General features: G+C 43.9%; 1 protein-coding gene across 1 annotated transcript; it reads left to right on the top strand.

Moving 5' to 3' along the window:
* Positions 1 to 14,314: 14,314 nt before the first annotated feature.
* Positions 14,315 to 20,343, top strand: NEFM (neurofilament medium chain). The gene is made up of 3 exons (XM_075601585.1): positions 14,315 to 15,474; positions 16,676 to 16,800; positions 18,282 to 20,343. The coding sequence occupies exons 1-3, from the start codon at positions 14,437 to 14,439 to the stop codon at positions 19,822 to 19,824; spliced, it is 2,706 nt and encodes a 901-aa protein (XP_075457700.1). The 5' UTR covers positions 14,315 to 14,436; the 3' UTR covers positions 19,825 to 20,343.
* The last annotated feature ends 3,786 nt before the right edge of the window (positions 20,344 to 24,129 follow it).

The following is a 24,129-nucleotide window of genomic DNA, read 5'->3' as shown; positions in this document are numbered from 1 at the left end:
AACGTGACATCACATGACCCCGCGGCGTCATTTGACGCCGGTTGCCATGGAGACACGTCGTTGGAATGAAGGTAAGTAAACCAGTTACAGAGGCCTCACGCAATCCCCGGCATTTATTTTAAATGCTTTCGGGGAAGCGCTGGGGCCTCTGTTACACCCGGCCCCCAGCCACCCCCGTCACCCCCGCAACCCCAGACAATCTAGCGCCCCCCACTTTGCGCACCGATGTGCTAGGGTATGGTTATATGGAGCAATAGGATTTCTAGGAAGCGATTAAATGGGGCAATAGGAGGTGTTATAGGGAGCAATTATATTGAGCAATAGAAGGATACATAGTCTAGGATTAATCAAATTCTGCATCTGTCTCCAACATTTTCTCCCCTTATTATTTGCCTCGGGCCCTGCAGAGTGATGATATTACACCTCCCTATGAAACAATCTGCATTAAATGTAAAGAATTGAAATAATAATTGTTACATCTCATTCAGTTGAAAATGTTACAACGTCTCCACATGCCACAGGTAATGTTTATTTTGTGTAAAACACAAATGCTTAAAGTGTGGATTAACCTCCTCAGTTCCAGTGAAAACAGCTAATCAGTATGTGCTGCAGCTGCCTCCAGCAGTTAAGGGGTTATGTTTGCTTGAAGCTCAGTGACATCATATGATGCTTACTGGGATTTCAAATTAATGATTTATCAGATAAAAGTATTAACATTCCCCCTGATTCCACCACACAGAAGGGGGCTGACTTCACTCCCAGATGATCATGTGAACTGCATCCATTACAGAGGAACAGCAGCAAATAAAGAGTTACACCCCCCTGAGACTTTAGTATTAATCAGTGAAGAAAGGGAGCAGAGCAAACACCACAAGGGCAGAAAAATGAGCATTTAACCTCAACAGGCCTGAGGGCAGAGCTGTTCACCCCAAATCCGTATTGTTAGAAATCCGGACCCGGGACCTCTCTCTCAGTGGATTCATCCATGTGGAAGGCATTTATATTCTTTAAATCAGAAGGGACGGAGGCATCATATCAGAATTATAAGCAATGTAACAAAAATTGCAAAAGGGCAATCAAATGAGCAAAAATGGATCATGCAAAAAGGATTGCAATAGAAAGTAAGATCAACCCTAAAAAGTTTTTTAAGTACCTTAATAACAAAAAAACTAGAAAAGAAAATATAAGACCCTTTCAGTGTGATGGGCAGGCACATTATTGGAGATAAGGAAAAAGTAGAGGTATTAAACAAATTCTTTGCCTCTGTGTTTACAAGGGAAGAATCAATTTCAATAGTAGTTGCCGCAGGAGGAAGCCACAACCTCATATTAATGAACAATTAGTTAGCTGAGGAACAAGTTCATAAGGGTCTTGAAAAGATTAAAGTAAATAAGGCACCTGGCACCGATGGTAGCCATCCAAGAGTTCTCAAGGAGTTAAGTTCAGAAATAGCCAAACCATTACATTGAATATTCAAGGACTCCATTTCCACAAGCTCAGTACCACAAGATTGGCGTAAAGCAGATGTGGTGCCTATATTTTAAAAGGGAGCTAGATCACAACCAGGGAATTACAGACCTGTAAGCCTGACTTCAATAGTGGGGAAACAACTTGAAGCTTTAAATACGGGATAATATTCAGGAATACCTAATAGAAAACAAAATCATTAGTAATAGTCAACATGGATTTATGAGGGATAGATCATGCCAAACTAACCTTATTTGTTTCTTTGAGGAGGTAAGTAGGAATTTAGACCAGGGTAATGTAGTTGATGTGGTCTACTTAGATTTTGCAAAAGCGTTTGATACGGTTCCACACAAGAGGTTGGTGTTCAAAATAAAGCAAATTGTAATCAGTAATAATGTATGCACCTGGATTGAAAACTGGTTGAAGGATAGACATCAGAGGGTTGTCATAAATGGAATTTTTTCAGGTTGAGCTAAAGTCGTGCGTGGAGTACCTAAAGGATAGGTACTGGGACCCCTGCTTTTTAACTTGTTTATTAATGACCTTGAGGTTGGCATCGAGAGCAAAGTCTCCATCATACTAAATTGTGTAAGGTAGCAGAATCAGAGCAGGATGTAATTTATCTCCAGAAGGACTTGGAGAGACTGGAAACCTGGGCAGGTAAATGGCAGATTAGGTTTAATACAGATAAATGTAAGATTATGCTTTTGGGATGCAAGAATAAACTGGTGACTTACACATTAAATGGGGATAAATTGGTGGAATCCTTGATGGAGAAGGATTTAGTGCTTGTAGACAGCACGCTAAGCAATAGTGCCCAAAGTCATGCAGTAGCTGCAAAGGCAAACACGATCTTATCTTGCATTAAACGGGCAATGGATGGAAGGAAAGTAAACATAGTGATGCCCCTTTACAAAGCATTAGTAAGACCACACCTTGAATATGGAGTACAATTTTGGGCGCCATTCCTTAGAAAATATATTCTGGAACTATAGAGAGTGCAGAGAAGAGCCACCAAATTAATAAAGGGGATGGACAATCTATCTTATGAGGAAAGGCTAGCTAAATTAGATTTATTTTCATTAGAAAAGAGGCGTCTAAGAAGGGATATGATAATTATAGACAAATATATTCGGGATAAAATAACTATTCATCCCACGGGCAGTACAAAGGACTCGGGCCATCCCTTAAGGTTGGAGGAAAGGAGATTTCACCAGCAACAAAGGAAAGGGTTCTTTACAGTAAGGGCAGTTAAAATGTGGAATTCATTACCCATGGAGACTGATGGAAGATACAATAAATTTGTTCAAAAAAAGGTTGGACACCTTTTTAGAAAGGAAACTATACAGGGATATACCAAACAAGTATACATCGGAAGAATATTGATCCAGGGATTAATCCGATTGCCAATTATTGGAGTCAGGAAGGAATTTATTTTTCCCCTTATGAGATATCATTGGATGAAATAACACTGGGGTTTTTTTGTTTGCCTTCCTCTGGATCAATAAGTAAGTATAGATATAGGATAAAGTATCTGTTGTTTAAATTTAGCATAGGTTGAACTTGATGGACATACGTCTTTTTTCAACTTCATCTACTATATAACTAATACAGTGCAATGAAACATTAATGCTGCATCAAATACATTTTAGGTTGATACATAGCAACTTCATTCTGCACTAACACTATTTTGGGGGTATGATTTTCATGCACAGTCTCATTTGTTAATAAAAACTTTGACATCTGTATACCTAGTGCAGTCTATTTCTATGCACTCAAAAAAAGAAAAAGAAAGTAATTGTTGATGGTGATGGTGCAGAAAGAGAATTTTTGAGTACATAGGCACACACAAGGGTAATTTAAAATTAGTTTTTCTTGCACCAAAAAGTTGCTTGAGACGCTTAATACATAAGCCCCAAAGTGACAAGCAACACATTGATATAGCTATAAAAAAGAAAGGAGCCAGAGTAGCCCTTTCACTGTCTGTATTAACAGGGAGGCCGATAACTATAATAAAGCGAGCAGCAGTATGTTTAATTAACCATTTCATTGCCTCCATAAAATCAGTAAGGCTGCAGCACACAGTAGTAAATTATTTGAAAGATAAAGAGGAATTTAGAAATGTTGGGGTCACAATACTCATTGACTCCATTTTGAAGAATATAGCATTTACCCCATCGTGCTTTACTGAAATTGCTCATGAATCTGCCCTCTACCTCTCCACGATCAGGGAAAGGAGTGGAAGACGAGAGAGGGGGACTATGCAAGCTTTTAAGCATCATGTTGCATGATATATCATCCTATTTGCCCTTTGAACCCTGCTCTTTGTTCCAGGGATGGTCGCTGAGGGTCCCTTTTGTGATGTGCAGATTAGCTTGGATGATGTGTGTGGTCTTTTAAAGGTATCACATTATTGATATTATGGTAATTAGGCACTCCATGAGCCTGGTTGCATCAAATAACCTACAGTATAACCACCCCTGTAGCAGAACAAGCTTGTTATTTAATGGTTGCCCATCTCCTTTATTATCAGACAGAGACAGAAATCAAAGCTTGCATCAGAGAGCCTGAATTAAGGAATATGGCTCAGGTGGTGCATCAGTCCTTGGGTTAATTAGAAGCTTTGCCGCCCAGTACTCTCCTTACAGAGCAGTCAGATGGGGTGTTATGATTCCATTTATAAGATCAGCTCTCCTTGTGCAGCTGTGACATGGACTCTCCTAAAATCAATCCTCAGCCATCTGCTACCAGCACACCCTCTGAATAACAAAGTCTCACTGTCTCAGTTCATAGCTGTTGTGTGATGGTTATTCATTCCATGTAGAATGTATTTAATTTGATGTATATTGGGATTTATTAAAAAATGACTTTCATTCTCCACCGTTCAATCATTTAATTAAATGTAATCAGTTCTTTGATTCAAAACTTTATCAATGAGTCTATGGGGACAAACAATTTCATGTAGAGGGGAATCTCCTGACAGTCTAACGTGGACAAATAATGTTTCTTTTTTTTCCACTTTAATTTTTATTATTAAGTATGCAGTTAGTGGGTGGAGGGTTACAGAAAAATAAGGGGGTCTTAGGGTGTGGAGTGGAATTGGGGAGACTTTTTAAACAAGGTTACAAAAGGAAAGTGAAAAACAATGGCTGTAAATTATACATAAGGAAATATAAACACGCTGCATCTTAACATTTACTATATAGTCTTATGTTGAGTGCTAGGCTTCAACCAGTTGTCCAATAGACCCTATCAGTGATTGTGAAGTGAATAACGAGTCATAATCTGGAAGCAATAACACTAATTTCATAGTTAACGGTAAGGTTCAGATTCATAGAGGGAGGATTATATTGTTCAGACCTCCCTATTAAAGGCTATCATAGGGTTCATCGCGAGCTAGGGCACCCAACCAACTACAATTTGACAATTGAGTCATTAAGGAAGGCTGTGAGTCTTTCATAGACCATTAATTGATCCATTTAAATGGTTCGCTACATTTAGAGAAGGAGCAGGTTCTTTTCATGTAGAAGCAATGCGACATCTTGTAGCTGACAATATTTGAGTCATACGTTTGGTTTTATTTTTGTGATTACGGGGGGGGGGGGTTATTAAGGAGTACTATTGCTGGGTCTGGCCTAGGATTATATCTGAGGGTCAGGTTAATCAGTTAGAAAATGTGGGACCACAATACTTGCACAGAGGGGCACTCCCACCATATATGCATAAATATCTGTCAAGGGAACTGGAATCTCTTCTGGTGTTATAGAGGCCTTGTTAATAGTGGGGTATTAATTGAGGGAACCAGTAATCTTTGATGTTGGGTTAACACTAATGGTTGCTCGTGCTGTGAGGGCATTAGTATTAATTGTAGGCTAGGTCATTACAATGTATTTTAGATGCATATGTTTGCATTATTATCACATTTGTGGTGTGGGGCTAACCCCCTCTTTCACTTTTAAGGGTGGTTGAGGTTCACATTTGTATTTCAGAAAACATTATATACATAAGGCTAGCAAGGCAATATTATACTTATAGTCCCAGAAGACTTTAGATAGCTGTGGTCCTTGTTGGATCAAACAGTCCTTCGTGTCTCTGCCAGCTGCTCCTGTCGCCCACCTTGTAGGGGCTTGTTGTGCTGGTATTGCTGCCTTTTTCAGTAGGTTCAGTTGCTTAAGTAGTATTTCACCTTCTTTGAATGAGTTTGCTGTGTACAGTATGTGCGGCCTTCGCAGACGGTAATGAGACGAAATTGGTAGCCTCACTGTATCTCACCACGTTACTTGTCAGGATGGAGGTGATCTCTCGCATATCTCTGCATTTTGTCAGCAGTGATGGGGAGATGTCAGGGAAGATTCGCAGTGTGGCCCCTTTGTGCTCTAGCTTAGGCTACGACCACAATGTTCTTAAGATGGCTTCTGCTGTTCTTTAGTAATGCATCCTGACTATGATGTCATGGGGGGCTCATCTTATTTGAATTTGGCCCTTCAGGTTCAATGAACCCTGTCCATTTGTAGTGCTTCAATGGCCATTTCTGGTGTGAGTTGGATAAACAGGCACAACAGGTAAGGATAAGTCAGCTCAGCTCTTCAGGTACCCCCCGAATTCTTAGTTTATTGCTGAGGGACCTGTTGTCAACGTCTTCTGTTTTTTCTTGTTCTCATACCTTTTCATGGATGTCTTGCATTTCTGTTTGCAGGGAGCTGTGGGCCTTTTCTGTGTCATCTGCTCTCTTTCGAGTGTGTCTGCATGCTCTCTTAGTGAAGTTTACCTAGGTTGATTTCTCTGAGTGCTGTTTAAAGTTCAGAATGGAATAAAGCCTTGATATTTTAAAATAGGTCTGCTATTTCAGCAACTTTTAGGGCTGTGGTGTTAGAAGGAGGCTCTTGGTCATCTTATTACGTGAGGGGCTGGGCATTATTTTCCTCCTTCTCAGGCACATGCTCTCGCTGCTTGACAACGTCCATCATGTCGTCTGGCATGCCTTTTTGGTTTTAGGAAGCATCCTTTTATTGAGGGATGCTTCCAATTCAAGCTTCTTGCCTTGTCTAATGTTTTTCCTTTCAAATCCACTGCTTTTTGCCTGCTGTGTGTCAACCGAGTGCGGAACTGCAAGGATCAATCTCTTCTGTGCATGTGGACAAATAATTTTATGTAGAGGGGGATCCCATGCAATTCTATGGGGACAAATCATTTGTTATAGAGGGGGATCCTATGAAAGTCTATGATGACAAATCATTTATTGAGGAAGGTGATCCCATCAAAGTCTGTGGTGGAATAAAAAGGTCTGTGCTGCTTCATACAGAATTTCTGGCCTATAACGAAGCCCTATGTTGACAATTAGAAAAACATTTGTAAGGAGAATGGATTTCCTTCTGATGGCTCAGAGAATGTGATTGGGGTTTTATTGACCGCACTGCAGATTTGGAATGGGGGAGGGGGTGTTTGCTCTGCCCTTCTTCATATTTAAAATGCCCCAGGGATTGTGTGTGTAATGTCTTGGCAATAGAAGATGAGCTGGACACTGCTCCCTGCTCTGCAATAGTACAGAATTGGAGAGATAGTTCTGTTGCTTCTTGCTTGCTTTTAAAGAGCCAGCTGAGAATTGTTAGCAGTCTCCCCACCAACTATGACCAAGGGTGCTGTCCCTCCCCCCACAGGTGACAGTGGCACATGAAGAAAAAATATATAGTCTATGGAGCCTGTCACTCCCACCACAGGGTGAAACAGTGACACAAACAGAAGAGAACTATGGGACATGCAGTCTTTCACTTCCTCTACAGGGTAACAAGGTGCCATAGACAGAATGACTCATTAAGTCAATCCCTGGCACCGTAGTGTAGTGTTGTTTCATTCCTGCTTTGCAGATGAGAATTGCTCTAGTAATCTATATAATGCAGATTAGCTGGTGATTGTTAAAGAAATGCCTGTTTGCCTTGCAGTCTTCTGACACAGAAAGGGTTCACATAATGTATAACTTCCCTCTGTGTATTGATCTAGTGGAACCGCTGACCAAAGACACAAAAGAGCCAGCTTCCACCCTGACAATGACTGTGTCTTGCTCTCTGTCCCTGTCCCTTCTCCTATCTGGTGCTCCAGCTCTCCTCTCCCCCTCTGACCATGTTTCTGGTTCCCCCTGCACCCTCCACTCCTTCTCCCTCCTAAACAAGTTCACTGCAAACACAACAATAGTGAGAATTTAATGCAGAAGTCTCAATATTCCAGGATGAAATGCTGATTAATTTACACGCCAACGCCCTAGCAATCTGTCACTGTCACTGCCTGATGCGTCTGCTGAAACCTCGCCCTTTACTTGTCCTGAACGTCTCTTAATGCAGAGTCGGGATTGTTGCCAAATCTGTGGCTGTTTCTCACCGAGCTGATTGGACAAAGACTTCTGTCCTGCAGAACAGAGGGAGCTAAACTGACCAAACGTCATTATATTCACAGTGAATGCAGATATTCTTACAATTGGTCCATTCAATGTGTAAAATCACTAAAAAACAGGTGGTCTGTTTATCATATCAGGGCAATGTTGGTGCAAATACATCATGCGGTCTGTGTATTATACAGTGTGTATCATGACAATATTGAAGGCACACATGGGCACTTTAATCCTATGTAAATGTATCAAAGCTCTTTGCTTCCATTTTACCCATGTTCCCATCTAGTGCCTTAGGAGGAGTTACATGGAGCATGTAAGATGTACTTCATTCTGCAGCATTCTCTTTCTAATAATAATAGCATGTTCTTGTATAGCGCTGCTAGTTGTATGCAGCGCTTTACAGAGACATTTTGCAGGCACAGGTCCCTCCCCGTAGAGCTTACAATCTATGTTTTTTTTTTTTTTTTTTAATTGCTCAAGATCACAAGGAGCCAACACCGGGAATTGAACCAGGCTCCCCTGCAATCTCAGCATCAATCAGTGTCGTTACTCACTGAGCCACTCCTTCTCCCGTTTCCCTTTCATTTGCACTAAATATTCAACCAGATCTGAAGTAATGGGAATTGTTTTACAATTTTCAACCCAAAATGTCCATTGTGACACTTACTACACAAACCCCATAGATCTCTAAATGTGTCAATAATAAGAGGCACTCAGTAGACCTCTTTGCTATAGCACATTGACACTTACGGAGCCTATGCTATAAGCCTCGATAACTAACTTATTGAGGCTTTTGAGCTATTCTTGCATGGTAGCAGCGAAAGCATTTTTTTGCAATTTCTGGCACCGGGCCAAACAGGCTGTGCGGTTGCCAGCGAGAAGCCCGAAATCACAATTTTTATACAATCATGCAATTCTAGTAGCATTGATTATCTTATCGATGCTCTGGAATTATGATTATATCTTAGATTTTTCTCACCAGAAACTGATGAGAAGGCTTGCGAGAGAGGGACTTAGAAAAAAAATGCATTTTTCCTTCATCAGATTGATGCCAGGAGTCTCCGGAGCTGATACACCAGTACCGGAGACCCCCAGCAGCCAGGGCAGCAAACAGAAATCATGGGGCCCAGGACAAATGAAAGGAGCAGGGCCCCAGTGCACCCTCCCCCCCAACCCATAGCGCACTACCACAGAAAAAAATGTTTTAGCACGCAACTTTTACTTAACTGTTTTCTTGTTATTGTTAATACGGAAGAGGGTGACTGCCAGGGTGGGTGACTGGGTGGGTTGATTGACTGCCTGGGTTGGTGGGTAACTGACTGCCTGGGTGGAGAGGTGACTGACTGACTGCCTGGGTGGGTGTGTGGGTGACGTGGGTGGGTGACGTGGGTGGTTGACTGTGTGCGTGGGTGGGTGGCCCCAATACATTTTAAAAAGACCCCCACCACATTTTAAAAAGACCCCTACCACCCCAATACATATACATAATACCCCCACCTCTCCATTACATATACAAAATACCCCCACCTCCCCAATAAATATACAAAATACCCCCACCACCCCAATACATATACAAAATACCCCCACCACCCCAATACATATTCAAAATACACCCACCACCCCAATACATATAAAATTCAGACTTACCTTGCGGATGGTGTCAGGAGGGGGGCAGTGGATGCAGAGAGAGGCTAGAGGATGCGGAGGGGGGGCAGTGGATGTGGAGGGGGGCTAGGGGATGTGGAGGGAGGCTAATGGATGTGGAGGGGACAATGGATGCGGAGGGGGGCAGTGGATGCGGAGGGGGGCTAGCGGATGCAGAGGGAGGGCAGTGGATGTGGACTGGGGCTAGGGGATGTAGAGGGGTGCTAGTGGATATGGAGGGGACAATGGATGCGGAGGGGGGCTAGCGGATGCGGAGGGGGCTAGTGGATGCAGAGGGGTGTAGTGGATGTGGAGGGGAAAGTGGATGCAGAGGGGGGGCAGTGGATGCGGAGGGGGTCAGTGGATGTGGAGGGAAGCTAGAGGATCCGGAGGGGGCAGTGGATGTGGACTGGGGCTAGGGGATGTGGAGGGGACAATGGATGCGAAGGGGGGCAGTGGATGCGGAGCGGGCTAGTGGTTGCAGAGGGGGAAGTGGATGCAGAGGGGGGCAGTGGATGCGGAGGGGGGGCAGTGGGTACAGAGGAGGCTAGTGGATGCGGAGGGGGGCTAGTAGATACAGAGGGGGGCAGTGGCACCCCCAACATCCCCCTCTCCCCCACTCAAACAGCCACCAGCGGACAGTAACCGGGGGAGTTCCGGGCTAGAACCACACCTGCTTGACCCACCTCCCCAATCAAGGAGAGAAGCATACACAGAGAGTGGGAAGCCCGGCACGTGCCAACTGCCGGACTCTCTCCACCCCCCTGGTCCCATCTCCAAAGACACCAGGCACCCCCCCCCCACATGCCTACCGCCACCCCCGTGTGCCTACCTCCCGCCCTCCACCCGCATGCCTACCTCACCCCCCTGCTCACCTACCTCCTGTCCCCCCACACGCGCCTACCTCACACCCGTTTGTGCCTACCTCCCCCGACGCACCTACCTCCTCCCTGCATGCCTACCTCCCCCTCCCCCCCCCCCCTGTGCACCTACCTCCTGCCCCGGGCCTGACCATGGGGATCGGGGGAGCGCCAAAGTGCCTGACTGAACCCCACTGGGGGCCCCCCGCCAGCGAGCCCAGGACACCAACCCCGGCAGACCCCCCTGTTTGCGGGCCTGCCAGCATCAATCCGATGCATGACAAATGCATTTACTACAGTTAGCTTCATTACCTTAGCGGCTAACCATTAAGGCAATGAAGGGGTTAACTACCAGTGCCCAGTTTATTGTGAGTAGCGGGGAATGGGGCGGGGGTTAACCCCTTAATTACTATAGTGGTTATTAACTGCTAAGGTGATTAAGGGCTTAGGGGCCATTAGATTGTATTTTTTTATTATTGTGGTCCTGCCAACGGAGGACATGGACGCGGAGCACGGTGATGAGGTCACCCTTCACCCTGGCAGGGGCAAGTGGAATTTTTATTTACTTTATACTGCTGTATATTGCTTTATTTTGAATGGGCAAATGCACTATTATCCATATCTGGATAATAGTAATTTTGAACATTACTGTCCTGTATGTATTGGGGGGTTGTTGGGTGTTGAAGAGGTGGGTATTAGGATTGTTGTTTTTTTAATGTTTCCTGTGGGTAGCGGGGATGGGTGAAGGGGGTAGTTGCCCCAAGTGTGGGTGTTTAGGCCTACTGGGTGGGTAGTGGGAGTGGTTAACACCCTTCATTAGTGAAGGGGTTAACCACTCCTGCAACTTTCCCGGCAGGCCAAACCACCCACCCTGGGCAACTACCCCCTTCATCTACCCCCTCTGCCACCAATAAATATGCTATTCAGGTTTAACCCCTTAATTGCCTTAGCAGTTAGCCACTAATGTATTGAAGCTATTTTGATTAAAATGTTAATAGTAGTGTGCGGAAGCAGGGGGTCTCCGGAGAAGAACCGTGGTGATTTCAGGTCCGGGTACCCCCTGCTACCCAAAATATGGGCCCCGTTATGGGGTGCCAGTATCTTCATGCAATGTTTAAATGTCCCGCGTCACGTGATCGGGACATTTACATGCATAGGAGATACCGGTACCCCATATCTGGGTCTGTATCTCTGGAGAACGGGGTCCCTGGACCTGAAATCAATGCGGTTCTTCTATGGAGACACATTGATCATGTACACTAGTATTAAAAGTTTAATTAAAACACTGCAATCACTGGCGAGTTATGCGCAGGGAGAGGCAGCTCTCACTATGCAGCTCACAGCCAGATCGCACGGGGACACCTATGAGTGAGGCTGAGATTATTTTTTTTGCCTCTCAGAGCAGTTTAGGTATTTTCCTGCCACACGGTTTGAGTTGGGTTCAGATTCTTTCTGAATACCGTGATAACTTAACTGACAAACCATTCAGCGAGAACATGTCAAACCTTGCGATGTAGTAGCGAACTAATCGAGGCTACTAGCATAGGGCCCATAGTGTCCATTAGTTTTGTAAACTATTAACCATGAATATAAACTAAACAGTTACTGGGCAGTAAAAGTACATTTCAGCCAATTTCTAACACACTCAAAAAATAATGTCAATGGGTTGGTCCAATAAGCACCAACCTGATCAGATCAGGTATTTGGTCAAACCACTGTGAAGCTAAGAATGAGCTATTAATATAAAAGTCGTATATTAATGCTAACTGAAAGTATATTTGTAATGCCTAGAACTCAAGGTTTCCTGGAAGTCACAATTTCTTCACCTTAGTTTAAGGGAATAATTACATTGTTAAGTTGTTTAATAAATGTTGTTTTTTGTAGACCAACAGGGACTGAACCTTTAATGTTTATTAGGTTTGCACTGCCTGGTCAATCTCAATATTAGGATTTTATATTAGGTTTCTCACTTATTAAAGCCTTTCCAATCCACTTTCAGCTCTGTTTAATTATTCTGTTATACACTTTATCTATTGTATTAGTGTATCTCTATCTTTCTTATATTATCACACAGTATATGTGTACAGTATGTAACGGTCTTGTCTACTATTGTATCTAGTGTTGTCAGATGGGCATCTACATCTGTGCTTGATAATTAATAATAAATACATAATAATATGAATATAATGTTAAGTATTTGAATAGGCTCCCTGTAATTTATATAAAAGCTGAGCATTTTATTCTAGCCTGGTCTTGCTGAGCACCAGCTTTTGATCTAATTAAAGATTTAAATACTATTGCAAGTGGGGGATAAGCCATTTCTGCACTGCTTCAAATTTCAATTACTCAGCAAAATTGACAATTATCTCATTGGGACCCAGAGAGGAAACTGGGATTGAGATTTGTCCCTCTGAATAGATATACTTCTCCCCCTTCAGATGTCCACCGCTCATCCTTTTAACCCTTGGCTACCAGAGGGGCCTGCAATATATTGCACAATGGGTTACATCTTCACCCCTCAACCCCATTCTCTGACTGCAGTGTTTTTACAAACTCCCATTCTCTCTTTACTCCGTTTTCAATACTGTACCTTGTAAAACATCATATACCTGTACATTTGCAGAGCTGGGTGAATCTATGTCTGACTATCCTGAATGTATGATATGTGCAAAATGTCTTGCAGACCACTCTGATTTTATATGCAGAGAAGTGCTTTGCAAAGCAGCATGTAATGTATGTGGAGCAATACTATGTCGAGCAATAAAACGCACAGCAGTGTATGTCTGTTATATGAAGTGCATACAATGCAGAGTAGTGCATCTCTGTTACTTACAAGAGTAGCCTATCCCTATAATATGCAGAGATGTATATAATATACAGAGCAGTTTATAATTTTCAGTGCAGTGTATCTTTATTATATGCAGACCGTGGTATGAATATGTGGTATGCCCAACTTGGTATAATATGCGGAGCATTAGGTAACCCTGATGCATTCTCCAGCCTTGAAGATGCTGTTGAGCACACACTGCAAATACAAAGTGTGCGCTTTATTAAATAAATGGTTAGTCGGCGTTTAAAATAAAAGTGGCCACTGATTCACCACTAACCCCCGAGGAGAGTCCCACTGCTAAATGGGAGGCAAATTGTCAAGAAGACATCTGCCTCTGGCATATAGAACACGTGTGTGACAGGACACATGGAACCTGTGAGTAGAACACCGGACACGTGTCACTTGCACATGACTTCATGACATGCCAAAGATCAGGGTGTGGGCAAGAGAACAGTATCGATCAGATTTAAAGACAGATAATGTCTTTGTATACTGTAAAACACACAGAGCTTGCGTTTAGAATTTCTCACTCAAGCATATGGCAGAAAGCATTCTGCTTCTAAACTTGTTCAGATACTAATACAAAGTTATATGTGGGATATGCACACTATGCGAGTATCCGTGAAAATAAGAAGTATATCAGAGATATGAGTAGAAGAGACATAATTCCGACAGCACTGACTGTATACACTATAAACGAGCTGATGCAGTCTGGTCCTTAGGAGATATTATGTTTAGTTGTTGTATGTATACTGCCCCTCTCCATGGTGCTGAATATACTTCGCAGCGGAGAGCGGCAGCTTCATGAGCTGAACACAAGGATCACCAGCAAAACCAACACCCTCACCTCCCAACACAGGCACTTCCCGGAGAATAGGATCCCAATAACACCGCCCCTTGCAATGCAGCAAAGAAGCAGATACTATGCAGTGGCAAATGCACGAAGCAAGGGTAGATGTTCAAGGGTAGATACACCGAGCAGGGGCAGACAGACTGCACACACCTCTCCTCCATCTCCAGTTCTCTCAACCCTCAGCTGTGCACTGAGAGGGGGGAGGGGTAGGGACAGCACTTAGTCCGGGAAAGCTCTGCACACGTGGAGGGAAGATAATAACCCCTCCCCATCTGGAGTAGATCAATCAGCCAGCAGAGAGTCGGTTATTGCAGTGTTAGCGGATATGTCTCGATTATATAAAGGCTGGGAGAGGGCAGACCTTGCGCTGTGAGCCACACATACCCCAAAGTCTTCCAGGATGAGCTACTCTCTGGAAACCGTAGGCAGCCCCTCTTACAGGAGGATGGCTGAGACCAGGACCAGCTACAGCCGGACCAGCAGCTCCCCTTCCAGCGGCTTCAGGTCCCAGAGCTGGTCTCGGAGCAGCCCCAGCACCGTCTCCTCGTCCTTTAAGAGGGGCAATCTGGCCGTTCCCAGAGGGTTCAGCTCTAGTGATACCTTGGACCTGAGCCAGTCTACCGGCTACAACGGAGACCTCAAGCAGTCCCGGTCCAGTGAGAAGGAGCAGCTGCAGGGGCTCAACGACCGCTTTGCCGGTTACATCGATAAGGTTCATTACCTGGAGCAGCAGAACAAGGAGATAGAAGCGGAGATCCAGGCCTTGCGGCAGAAGCAGAGTGGGCACGGACAGCTGGGAGATGTCTATGAGCAGGAGAGGAGGGAATTGCGCTCCAACCTGGAGCAGCTCAGCCACGAGAAGGCGCAAATCCTGCTAGACTCAGAGCACCTGGATGAGGACATCCAAAGACTGAAAGACAGGTACGAAGAGGAAGCTCGGACCAGGGACGAAACTGAGGCCATCATCAGGGCCATGAAGAAGGACATGGAGGACGCGTCCTTGATGAGGGTGGATTTAGACAAGAAGGTGCTGTCTCTGCATGACGAGGTGGCCTTCCTCAAGGGCAACCATGATGAGGAAGTGGGTGAGCTGCTGGCACAGATCCAGGCGTCGCACATCACGGTAGAGAGGAAAGACTTCCAGAAGACAGACCTGGCCTCGGCGCTGAGGGAGATCCGCTCCCAGCTGGAGGGTCACTCCGACCACAACATGCTGCAAACCGAGGAGGTCTTCAAGTGTAGATACGCCAAGCTAACCGAGGCGGCGGAGCAGAACAAGGATGCCATCAGATCGGCCAAGGAGGAAATAGGGGAGTACAGGAGGCAGCTGCACAGCAAGAGTGTGGAACTGGAGTCGGTCAGGGGCACCAAAGAGTCACTGGAGAGGCAGCTCAACGACATCGAGGACAGACATAACCACGACCTAACCAGCTACCAGGTAAGAGACCTAGGAGGAGGGGTTTGGGATTAGGAAGGTTTGGGAAAACTGCCCCAAGTATTAGAACAACTGCGCCAAGTAATGCAATAGAACAACTGCCCCAAATAATAAAACATGTATCCTCTCCAAATAAAGGCAGATGGGTTTATGTATCCAGGCAAAAGTGGAGAAAGTCTGGAGCAGAAAACCACACAAATTGTATATTAAAAATATATATATGGTTGCCTTGCTACATAATACCCATAAGGTGCAGAGAGTTTTCCTTGTGGGTTCCGCAGCTAGCTTTAATAAGTACTTGATAGAAGTGTTTGGGTTTAAGGGGTCCGGCAGATTCACTTTCTATCCTCAGTAAAACAGGTCCTTCTTTTCTACCCGCACGCCCAGATTTGAGCAAATTAGCTGTACATCCTACATAACTTTACTTGTATTAGATCTTAAAATAAAACCATTAGCAGCTGCTCACAGACAGACACTGTTACTATAAGGGAACGCATCACATATTCTGTATTTTTACTAATCTGTGACTTTTTATGTGTGTACCTGATGTAGAATGAGATCTCACACTGAAGCGGATACTCACACTGTGTGATACTTTACACAGGTCTCTTTTGGTTTACCCCTTTGGTTTTGTCCTCTGGCTCAGAGGGTGTAGAGCACGAGGCAGCACTGCGCAATTTGTGCAAGTTCTGCAGTCACGTGTGTGTGTGTTTAGAGGGGGTGTGGCGCAGTATGACTGAGTGTGTGCAGGGGGTGTAGTGCAGTATGACTGAGTATGTGCAGGGGGTGTGGTGCAGTATGACTGAGTATGTGCAGGGGGTGTGGTGCAGTATGACTGAGTGTGTGCAGGGGGTGTGGTGCAGTATGACTGAGTGTGTGCAGGGGGTGTGGTGCAGTATGACTGAGTGTGTGCAGGGGGTGTGGTGCAGTATGACTGAGTGTGTGCAGGGGGTGTGGTGCAGTATGACTGAGTGTGTGTAGCGGCATAGGGTGTGTGTATGGTGCAATATGACAGTGTACTGTATGAAGGGTGTGTGGTTGAATATGACAGTGTGTGTACTGTATGTGGCGCAGTGTGACAGGGATGATGTGCTGAATGTCACTGCAAATCATGTGCTCCCAGATCGGCTCTGCACAATGCAGCTACTGTACTGTACATCAATACACTTCTTTGAACATTTCTCTCACAATTTGTGTCATGTAGGAAACCATCCAGCAGCTGGACAATGAACTGAGAGGAACCAAGTGGGAGATGTCTCGTCACTTGAGGGAGTATCAGGACCTGCTCAATGTCAAGATGGCCCTGGATATCGAGATTGCTGCATACAGGTACCGGTGCCCTGCAGAGTCGAGCTGAATATTAATAGCACTGCAGAGGCTGCAGATACCAGCAGGAGGAAAACTTTCACATCCCAGGGCGTGGGAGGAGAACTAGAGGCAGCCTTCAGACTAACAATCACCTTAAAAGCCGAGCAATGCCGGGGAATCTTTTAACAAGAGACCAATCTACGAGAACTCCTATAACATGAGAGCAATACAGAAGCCATAGACCAAGAGAGCAATGCAGAAGCCCTATAACATGAGAGTAATACAGAAGTCCTATAAACCCATAGCAAAGAAAGACCTACCCTATAAAATAATAATAATAGCGATAGCTATAAAATCAGAGCATTGCCAAAGGTTCCCTATAAATCAGTTTATGAGAAGCCCAGACACATATCTGATTCTGGATCCGGACAGTAATGTCATTTTGTGCATTAAACAAAATAACACGTTTTGGGATAGATCTCTGAGTTACTAAAGAAAGGTATATGGTCACAATAAGTAAAACCCACAGTGGATTTAATACATGATATTTCAAAGCCTTCCGTGTTAAAGATCACATTTTTCTGTAGCTAATGTGTGATTTCAACATTAAAGTAAACACTAGGACTGTAGATGTAAACCCTTCTGAAACACCAGTGGAAAGAAGCAGGAACCACTAGGACTGTCTAGTTCTCTAGTATAATCAATTTGGAAACCCCAAGCTGTACTATGTACTCTGTGGTCTGACAGGTTCATATCTGTTTCGTAGCAGAAATATTCAGAATTTTAAATGCCATTTCAGCTCCAAGCTGAGAGTGACAGGGATATAATAATATGTCATATTTCAGGGAGCAAAGAAAGAGTGTGCACAATCTGTTCACTTGTCAGTAACTAAATATAAGACAATATACTAAGCGCATAGTGATATACACCTCATGGTGTTTGTTTATAAAGTACAACTTAACTTGTCTAGAGCGCACCCAAGTAAATGGATATTTTGGTTTGAACAGAATATTTGTGCAGTGAAGGGCATACAGAAGTGACATGTGTGATATAAATATGTTTTAGTCCAGATATGTACCCCTTCATCGCAACCGAAGCCCCATAACAGCCCTATAATACCCATAACTTTAAATATATACACATAGAGATTATTGAAATAACATTGTTCAGCTCCAACAGTGTTTGGTTAAGCAACTAATGAATATATAACGCATTACAATGCAACCAACACCAATGTATACAACATTTACTACCAAAGCACACACTCAAAGATAGATATTAAACGTTAACATCTTCATCAATGCCCTGGAGTTATTTTTGGTGATAAGTTTCTTCTGCATATGATGCTCATGTGGCACTAAAGGATAAAACAATATGTGTGTGTAGGGTAGGAGTGTGCAGGATGCAGGTTGTAATATGCAGTGTGCAACACACAGGGATCAGGGTGTAGTGTGCAAGATGCAAAATTTCTCCCTCGTATAATGCCTCTCCTCTCTCTGTAGGAAGCTCCTGGAGGGAGAGGAAACCCGGTTCAACGTGTTCTCTGGCAGCCTCATGGGCCCTTCCACCACTCATAGGCAGCCCCCCATCACCGTCACCTCTGCTCGAGTGCAGCAGGCATGGGCAGAGCCTCCCAGGATGAAAGTACACCACAAGTTTGTCGAGGAAATTATCGAGGAGACCAAGGTGGAAGATGAGAGGTCAGACATGGAGGCAGCGTTGGCGGCCATGGCTGAGGAGTTTGCCTCAGGGCTTCTAGAGGGAGAAGATCAGGGAGAGGAGGAACAGGGAGAGGAGGAACAGGGAGAGGAGCTGATGGAGGAGGAGATTGTGGCTGCTGTGGAATCCACTGTAATGGCAGCAGCACCCAGGGAGGTGGAGGAGGGAGAGGGAGAGGAAGAAGAAGAGAAAGGAGAAGAAGAGGAAGAGGAGGTAGAGACAGGAGAGGAACAGGAGGCAGAGGAAGAGGAAGGGAAAGTTGAAGAGGAGGTAGATGAAGGCAAAGAGGAGGATGAGGAAGCAGGAGAGGAAGTGAAAGCAGCAGAAGAAGGTGAGGAAGAGGGTGAGGAAGGGGAGAATGCAGAGGAAGGAGAAGGGGATCAAGTGGAAGAGAAGTCTGAAAAGGAAGATATAGCAGCAGATGTGGAAGAGGGAGAGGAGGAAGAGGCAGAAAAGGAGGAAGAGGAGACAGAGAAAGAGGAAGGAGAGGCTGAAGAGGAAGCAGAGGAAGGAGAGGCAAGTGCAGAAGAGAATCAAGAAGAAGTGGTGGAGGAACCCATGGTGGAGACCAAGATTGTGAGGGTGAAAGCTGCAGTACAGGAGGGAGAGGCTGAGAAGGGAGGAGAGGATGTCACAGAGGAGGAGAAGGAGGGGGAAGAGCAGGAGGAGGAGACAGAAAAGGGAGATGAGAAAGCAGACGAAAAGGCAGAAGGAGAGGAGGAGGAGGAAGAAACAGAAGAGAGTGCAGAGCAGCTAGAGGAAGAAAAGGGAGAAGCAGAGGAAGGAGCCACCGAAGAGGAGGAGGATGCAGTAGAGGAAAAAGAAGAAGTTGAAACAGAGGAGGAGAAAGCAGAATCCCCAGAGGAGAAGAGTGTAGAAGAGATAATCTCTGTATCCAAAGCAGCATCTGTGGGGTCGGAAAAAGAGGAAGACAAAGATCAGAAGGGGGAAGAAGAGAGCACTCAGAGGGAGGATGGGAAAGAAGATACAGCAGTCAATGGAGACGTGGGGGAGGAAGAGGAAGAGGAGGAGGGAGAGAAGGAAGAAAGTGAAGACAAGGGAGTGGTCACCAACGGTCTGGATGACAGCCCCTCTGAAGACAAGGACAGCAACAAGAGCCAGCAGACTGTGGTTATCACAAAGAAAGTGGAGACAAAAACCAGTGAGGATGAGGGTGGGACTACTAAGTACATCACAAAATCAGTAACAGTCACCCAGAAAGTGGAGGAGCATGATGAGTCTTTCCAGGAAAAGCTAGTGTCCACCAAGAAGGTGGAGAAGGTTACTTCACACACTCTGGTCAAGGAGGTCACTGAGGACAAGTGAGATAGAGTAACAGCGCTTCCAATAAGCGGCAGGACTGAACAAGCCATAAGATAAACTGCATGTAATGTGACAGCTTCAAATGGGCTTCTAGCAGAAGGGGGTTCTCTCGTGGGGTGGGGGCTCCAGACACTGTAATTTTACTTTCTGTGCAATATTTGAGGGGACAAATGCATGCAAGCTCCAGACGTGCCCCTCCCACACAACTTGGGGAATCATACAAAAACTGCATGACATGTACAAGGAGGAAAAGATTTGGGGTTTCCCAAGTTGCTGTGGGGGCACTTCATTTCTGAGGGTCCTGAGCTGAATTATGCAAAGAACCAACTGAGCCAAAAAAAACAGGGGGGACAGTGAAACAGAAGTTTTATCGCCTTAATAAAAGAAACCTATTTATGAATCCTTATGTTTACCTCACTGGTGCAATTAAAGGACTGCAAGTCATGGGAGAACCTGGGTGAGCTGTAACGCAACCTTCTGTTGGTCTATGTTAAAGCAAACCTTGCTCAATTAAAGAACATATTGGAAAATCTTATCTCTTGTTATTACTTGGGGCTCCAAATCCACTAGAGCTGAGTCACAATCAGGAATTTGCTGCTGGTCACCCGTTAAATGTCACCCCCATAGTTATATCTATCACCCTCCATACCTATATTTATCACACTACATATCTACCCTACTTAGCTATCCCTCCTCTCCCTAGCAACCCTACATATCCTGGTACACCAACTATGCTTATCACTAGGCTTTATTTTCCAGTAAAGAAGAATGGAGTGGAAACGATTTGAGAAGGTACTTATAGTATACAGAGCATTTAACAGTGTCATAGAACAGTTGCAGGAGACTCACAGTAATATTATATGTTATAACAAACACACATTATTTCCGATTACAGTAGCAACTTGCTCCCATTTTAAACTTCCCCTGAAATTAATATTATTTTTAGTGCCTTTTAATTATCTATACCGGATACTCTGGTTGTTAGGAGAATATGTTATATTTCTCATGATAAAATGATATATATGGGGTCTACTTCAAAGTATACACTAATACCTCTCCATGTACCATCTGGACTGGAAGGGGTTAGAGGTATCCTGTCACCTCACCGCACAACACAGCTCTCCCTCTGCATTGCTCTGTGCAGGGAGGGGCTGGTTTAGGGTGTGGTCACTGCAGATGCATGTAATCGGTATATATCCATGAATATTTCAGATATCATGTTCCAGATAAGGAAAGAGATGAGGTCATCACTTTCTAACGCAATCTCTGTTTGAACATGCAGCACTGGTTTAACCCCTCCCCTGCCACAGATGTGTGTGTGTGGGGGGGGGGGGAGGGGGTGGAGAACAGGGTATATCTACATTAAGATACAAGAGAAAAACATAATGTATATCTATAACATTCAGACAATTACATATCTTTATGTGGTGCATAAAATGTGTATCTATAATAGGCATACTAGTGTATACTGTACATATATACAAAGCAATGTAAATCTTTTAAATGCATACAATTGTACAGTATGTATTTCTTTATTTATATAGTGCCCACATTGTACTACACACTTTCCAAAGACAATACAGTACAGGGAATTATAATACAATAAGAGCAACACAGTCACACAACAAGAAAGAAAATCCCTGCACCGGAGAGTTTACAGTCTAAGTGGTATGTTGAGAAATTTACAGAGACAGCATGTGGGGGAATAAGTACAGTATATGGCAGTGCTTGGCAGGAGTGACTGTGGGACTATAGCAATGAGTCCAGACTATTGGGATGCTTCATTTAAGAGGTGGGTCTTCAGGTTTGTTTTGAAGGTGTGGAGAGTGAGTGTTTGGTGTATACCGAGTGTGAGGGAGTTCCACAGATAAGGTGAAGTGAGGGGAAAGAGTTTAAAGTAAGAGAGAGCTGTAGAGGTGAAAGGGGTAGAAAGGAGACAGTTATGGGTAGAGCAGGAGAAAAACAGTGGCATAGAGAGAGGTCAAAGCTGATATCTAGAAAAGAGCAGATGATTGGAGAGACTTAAGAAGGAGAACTTTGTAAGTGATCCGAAATTTGATGGAAAGCCAGGAGAGGGATTTAAGGAGGATATATTTGTGCAGAGCAATGTAATTCTATAATATACACACCGATACCCAACAAGCTCTGAGAAACCCTGACCATTACCACATAATATATATATGTATGTATAGTGTGTCAAAAGGAGTGTTAGCGGGCATGGCTAAATGTATACAACAAAAAACAGACAAAGATGCCCAAAGCTACTTCCAAATTGATAAAAATACCCAGTGCACTACCTACTGTATATATTCTCTTGAAAAAAGGGTCATTTAATTTAACCCTTTGGCCAAAGTGTCTTAAGCCTGCTGCCACTTTCAAGCATGACCGTAGCAGGTCCTAACACATCCTGGGTTAAAATTCTTATTAACCTGTATAATTACAGGACGAATGATCACATTTGGATCTGTTGTAACCTGGCAAAATGAAACTGACCTGCCAACTTGGAAAGTGTGGAGGAGCAAGCTTAAACCTTGGGGGGAGGAGCCACTATCCTCCCAAAAGCAGCTGAGACCAACTGCACACAGTTAATAAACACACAGATACCCAACAAGCTCTGATAAATCCCTACCATTACCACATAATACATATATATCATTATTCCTGTAATTATACAGGTAAATAAGAATTTTAACCCAGGAAGTGTTAGGACCTGCTACAGTCATGCCTTGAAAGTGGCAACAGGCTTAAGACGCTTTGGCCAAAGGGTTACATTAAATGACCCTTTTTTCAAGAGAATATATAGGTATTGCACTGTGTATTTTTGTCACATGGGAAGTAGCTTTGGGCATCTTTGTCTGTTTTTTGTTGTATAACTCTATAATATGCATGCAACTGTATAATTGTGCAAAGCAATGTGTATCTGTAACATGCATACTATTGTATATCTATTTGCAAAACATTGTACAGTATATGCATATTAGGCATACACGTGTTCAGCCATTTGCATGGTAATGTGTATTCAGGCACATCTTGTAGGAAACTGTTTAGAAGTGTGACCCAGATTCGTCTACAATATTGTATTTATATATACAAAATATCATAGATAAACCATTTGCAGTCACCATGTTTATACCTTTTATTAATTAAGGGTGAAGCAGTGGCTCAGTGAGTAAAGACACTGACTGAGATTGCTGCAGGGGAGCCTGGTTCAATTCCCGGTGTCGGCTCCTTGTGACCTTGGGCAAGTCACTTTATCTCCCTGTGCCTCAGGCACCAAAAACATAGATTGTAAGCTCTACGGGGCAGGGACCTGCGCCTGCAAAATGTCTCTGTAAAGCACTGCGTACAATTAGCAGCGCTATACAAGAACATGCTATTATTATTATTATTAATAGACTGTGTACCTTACAAATCTACCCACACTATGCACATTGACCAGCCTCAGGCCATCAGATCAAAATGAGCCTTTAATGGCTGTTCCCAAAGTGCAGGTTCTCCAGAACAGACAAGTGAATCCTGATCTCAGCCTGAAGGTATAATGAGGGGGGGTCAGCCTGTTAAACACTGTGAACACAGATCTTTCTCTGACAAGTTCTCATTAAAAGTTTGCCCAGAGGGTGAGATGGGTTAGCTTTATCCAAAGTGATCCTTATTGTGCACCTGGTGATAAGGACTGTGCATTATAATGTGAAGGGGTATGAACAGTATGTTGTTACCTGGCAAGCCTAGCCCTTGTACACTGACAGTGTTTACTGTACAGGGTGCATGCTCCTCTGGCACTGACAAGGTTAAAGTTAAATTAAAATGACAAACTTTCTGCAAAGTGAGTCTTTCACATAGTATTGTTATGCTATTGGCAGAGACTCTGAATATGTAGGTAACATAAGGGAATCATTAAAGCTAAAGAACATTTAAAAGGTATTTTAAGATTGAATGAGAGGGAATTCAGCGTTTAACCCTGTCACGGGAGACCAGGTTTATTAACACCTTTTAATACCGGGATCATTGATTGAGCAAAACAAGGAGGTAAAATAAATTGTAATTCATTGCAGGAAAAAACATACACACAATGTAACACAATTTACAGGGTTAACACACTTACTGTGAATGGGGCTAACAAATAAATCTATCCTTTAAACGAAAGTCACAAAAACAACCTCTGTAGGAGCATTTTCCAATGACTGGTAGGTGCTCAACGAAGTCCTGGAACTGATTTCGGCATGCAATGCCAGACGTGACCGATACAGTCTTCAGAAGTGGGACTTTGAAGAATTCTTGAGTCAAAATCTTTGAAGCTAGCTCGCGTCA

This window comes from Ascaphus truei, chromosome 5 (genome assembly GCF_040206685.1).
Source record: "Ascaphus truei isolate aAscTru1 chromosome 5, aAscTru1.hap1, whole genome shotgun sequence".
Lineage (NCBI taxonomy): Eukaryota > Metazoa > Chordata > Amphibia > Anura > Ascaphidae > Ascaphus > Ascaphus truei.
This window is presented reverse-complemented; position numbering and strand designations above follow the sequence as displayed.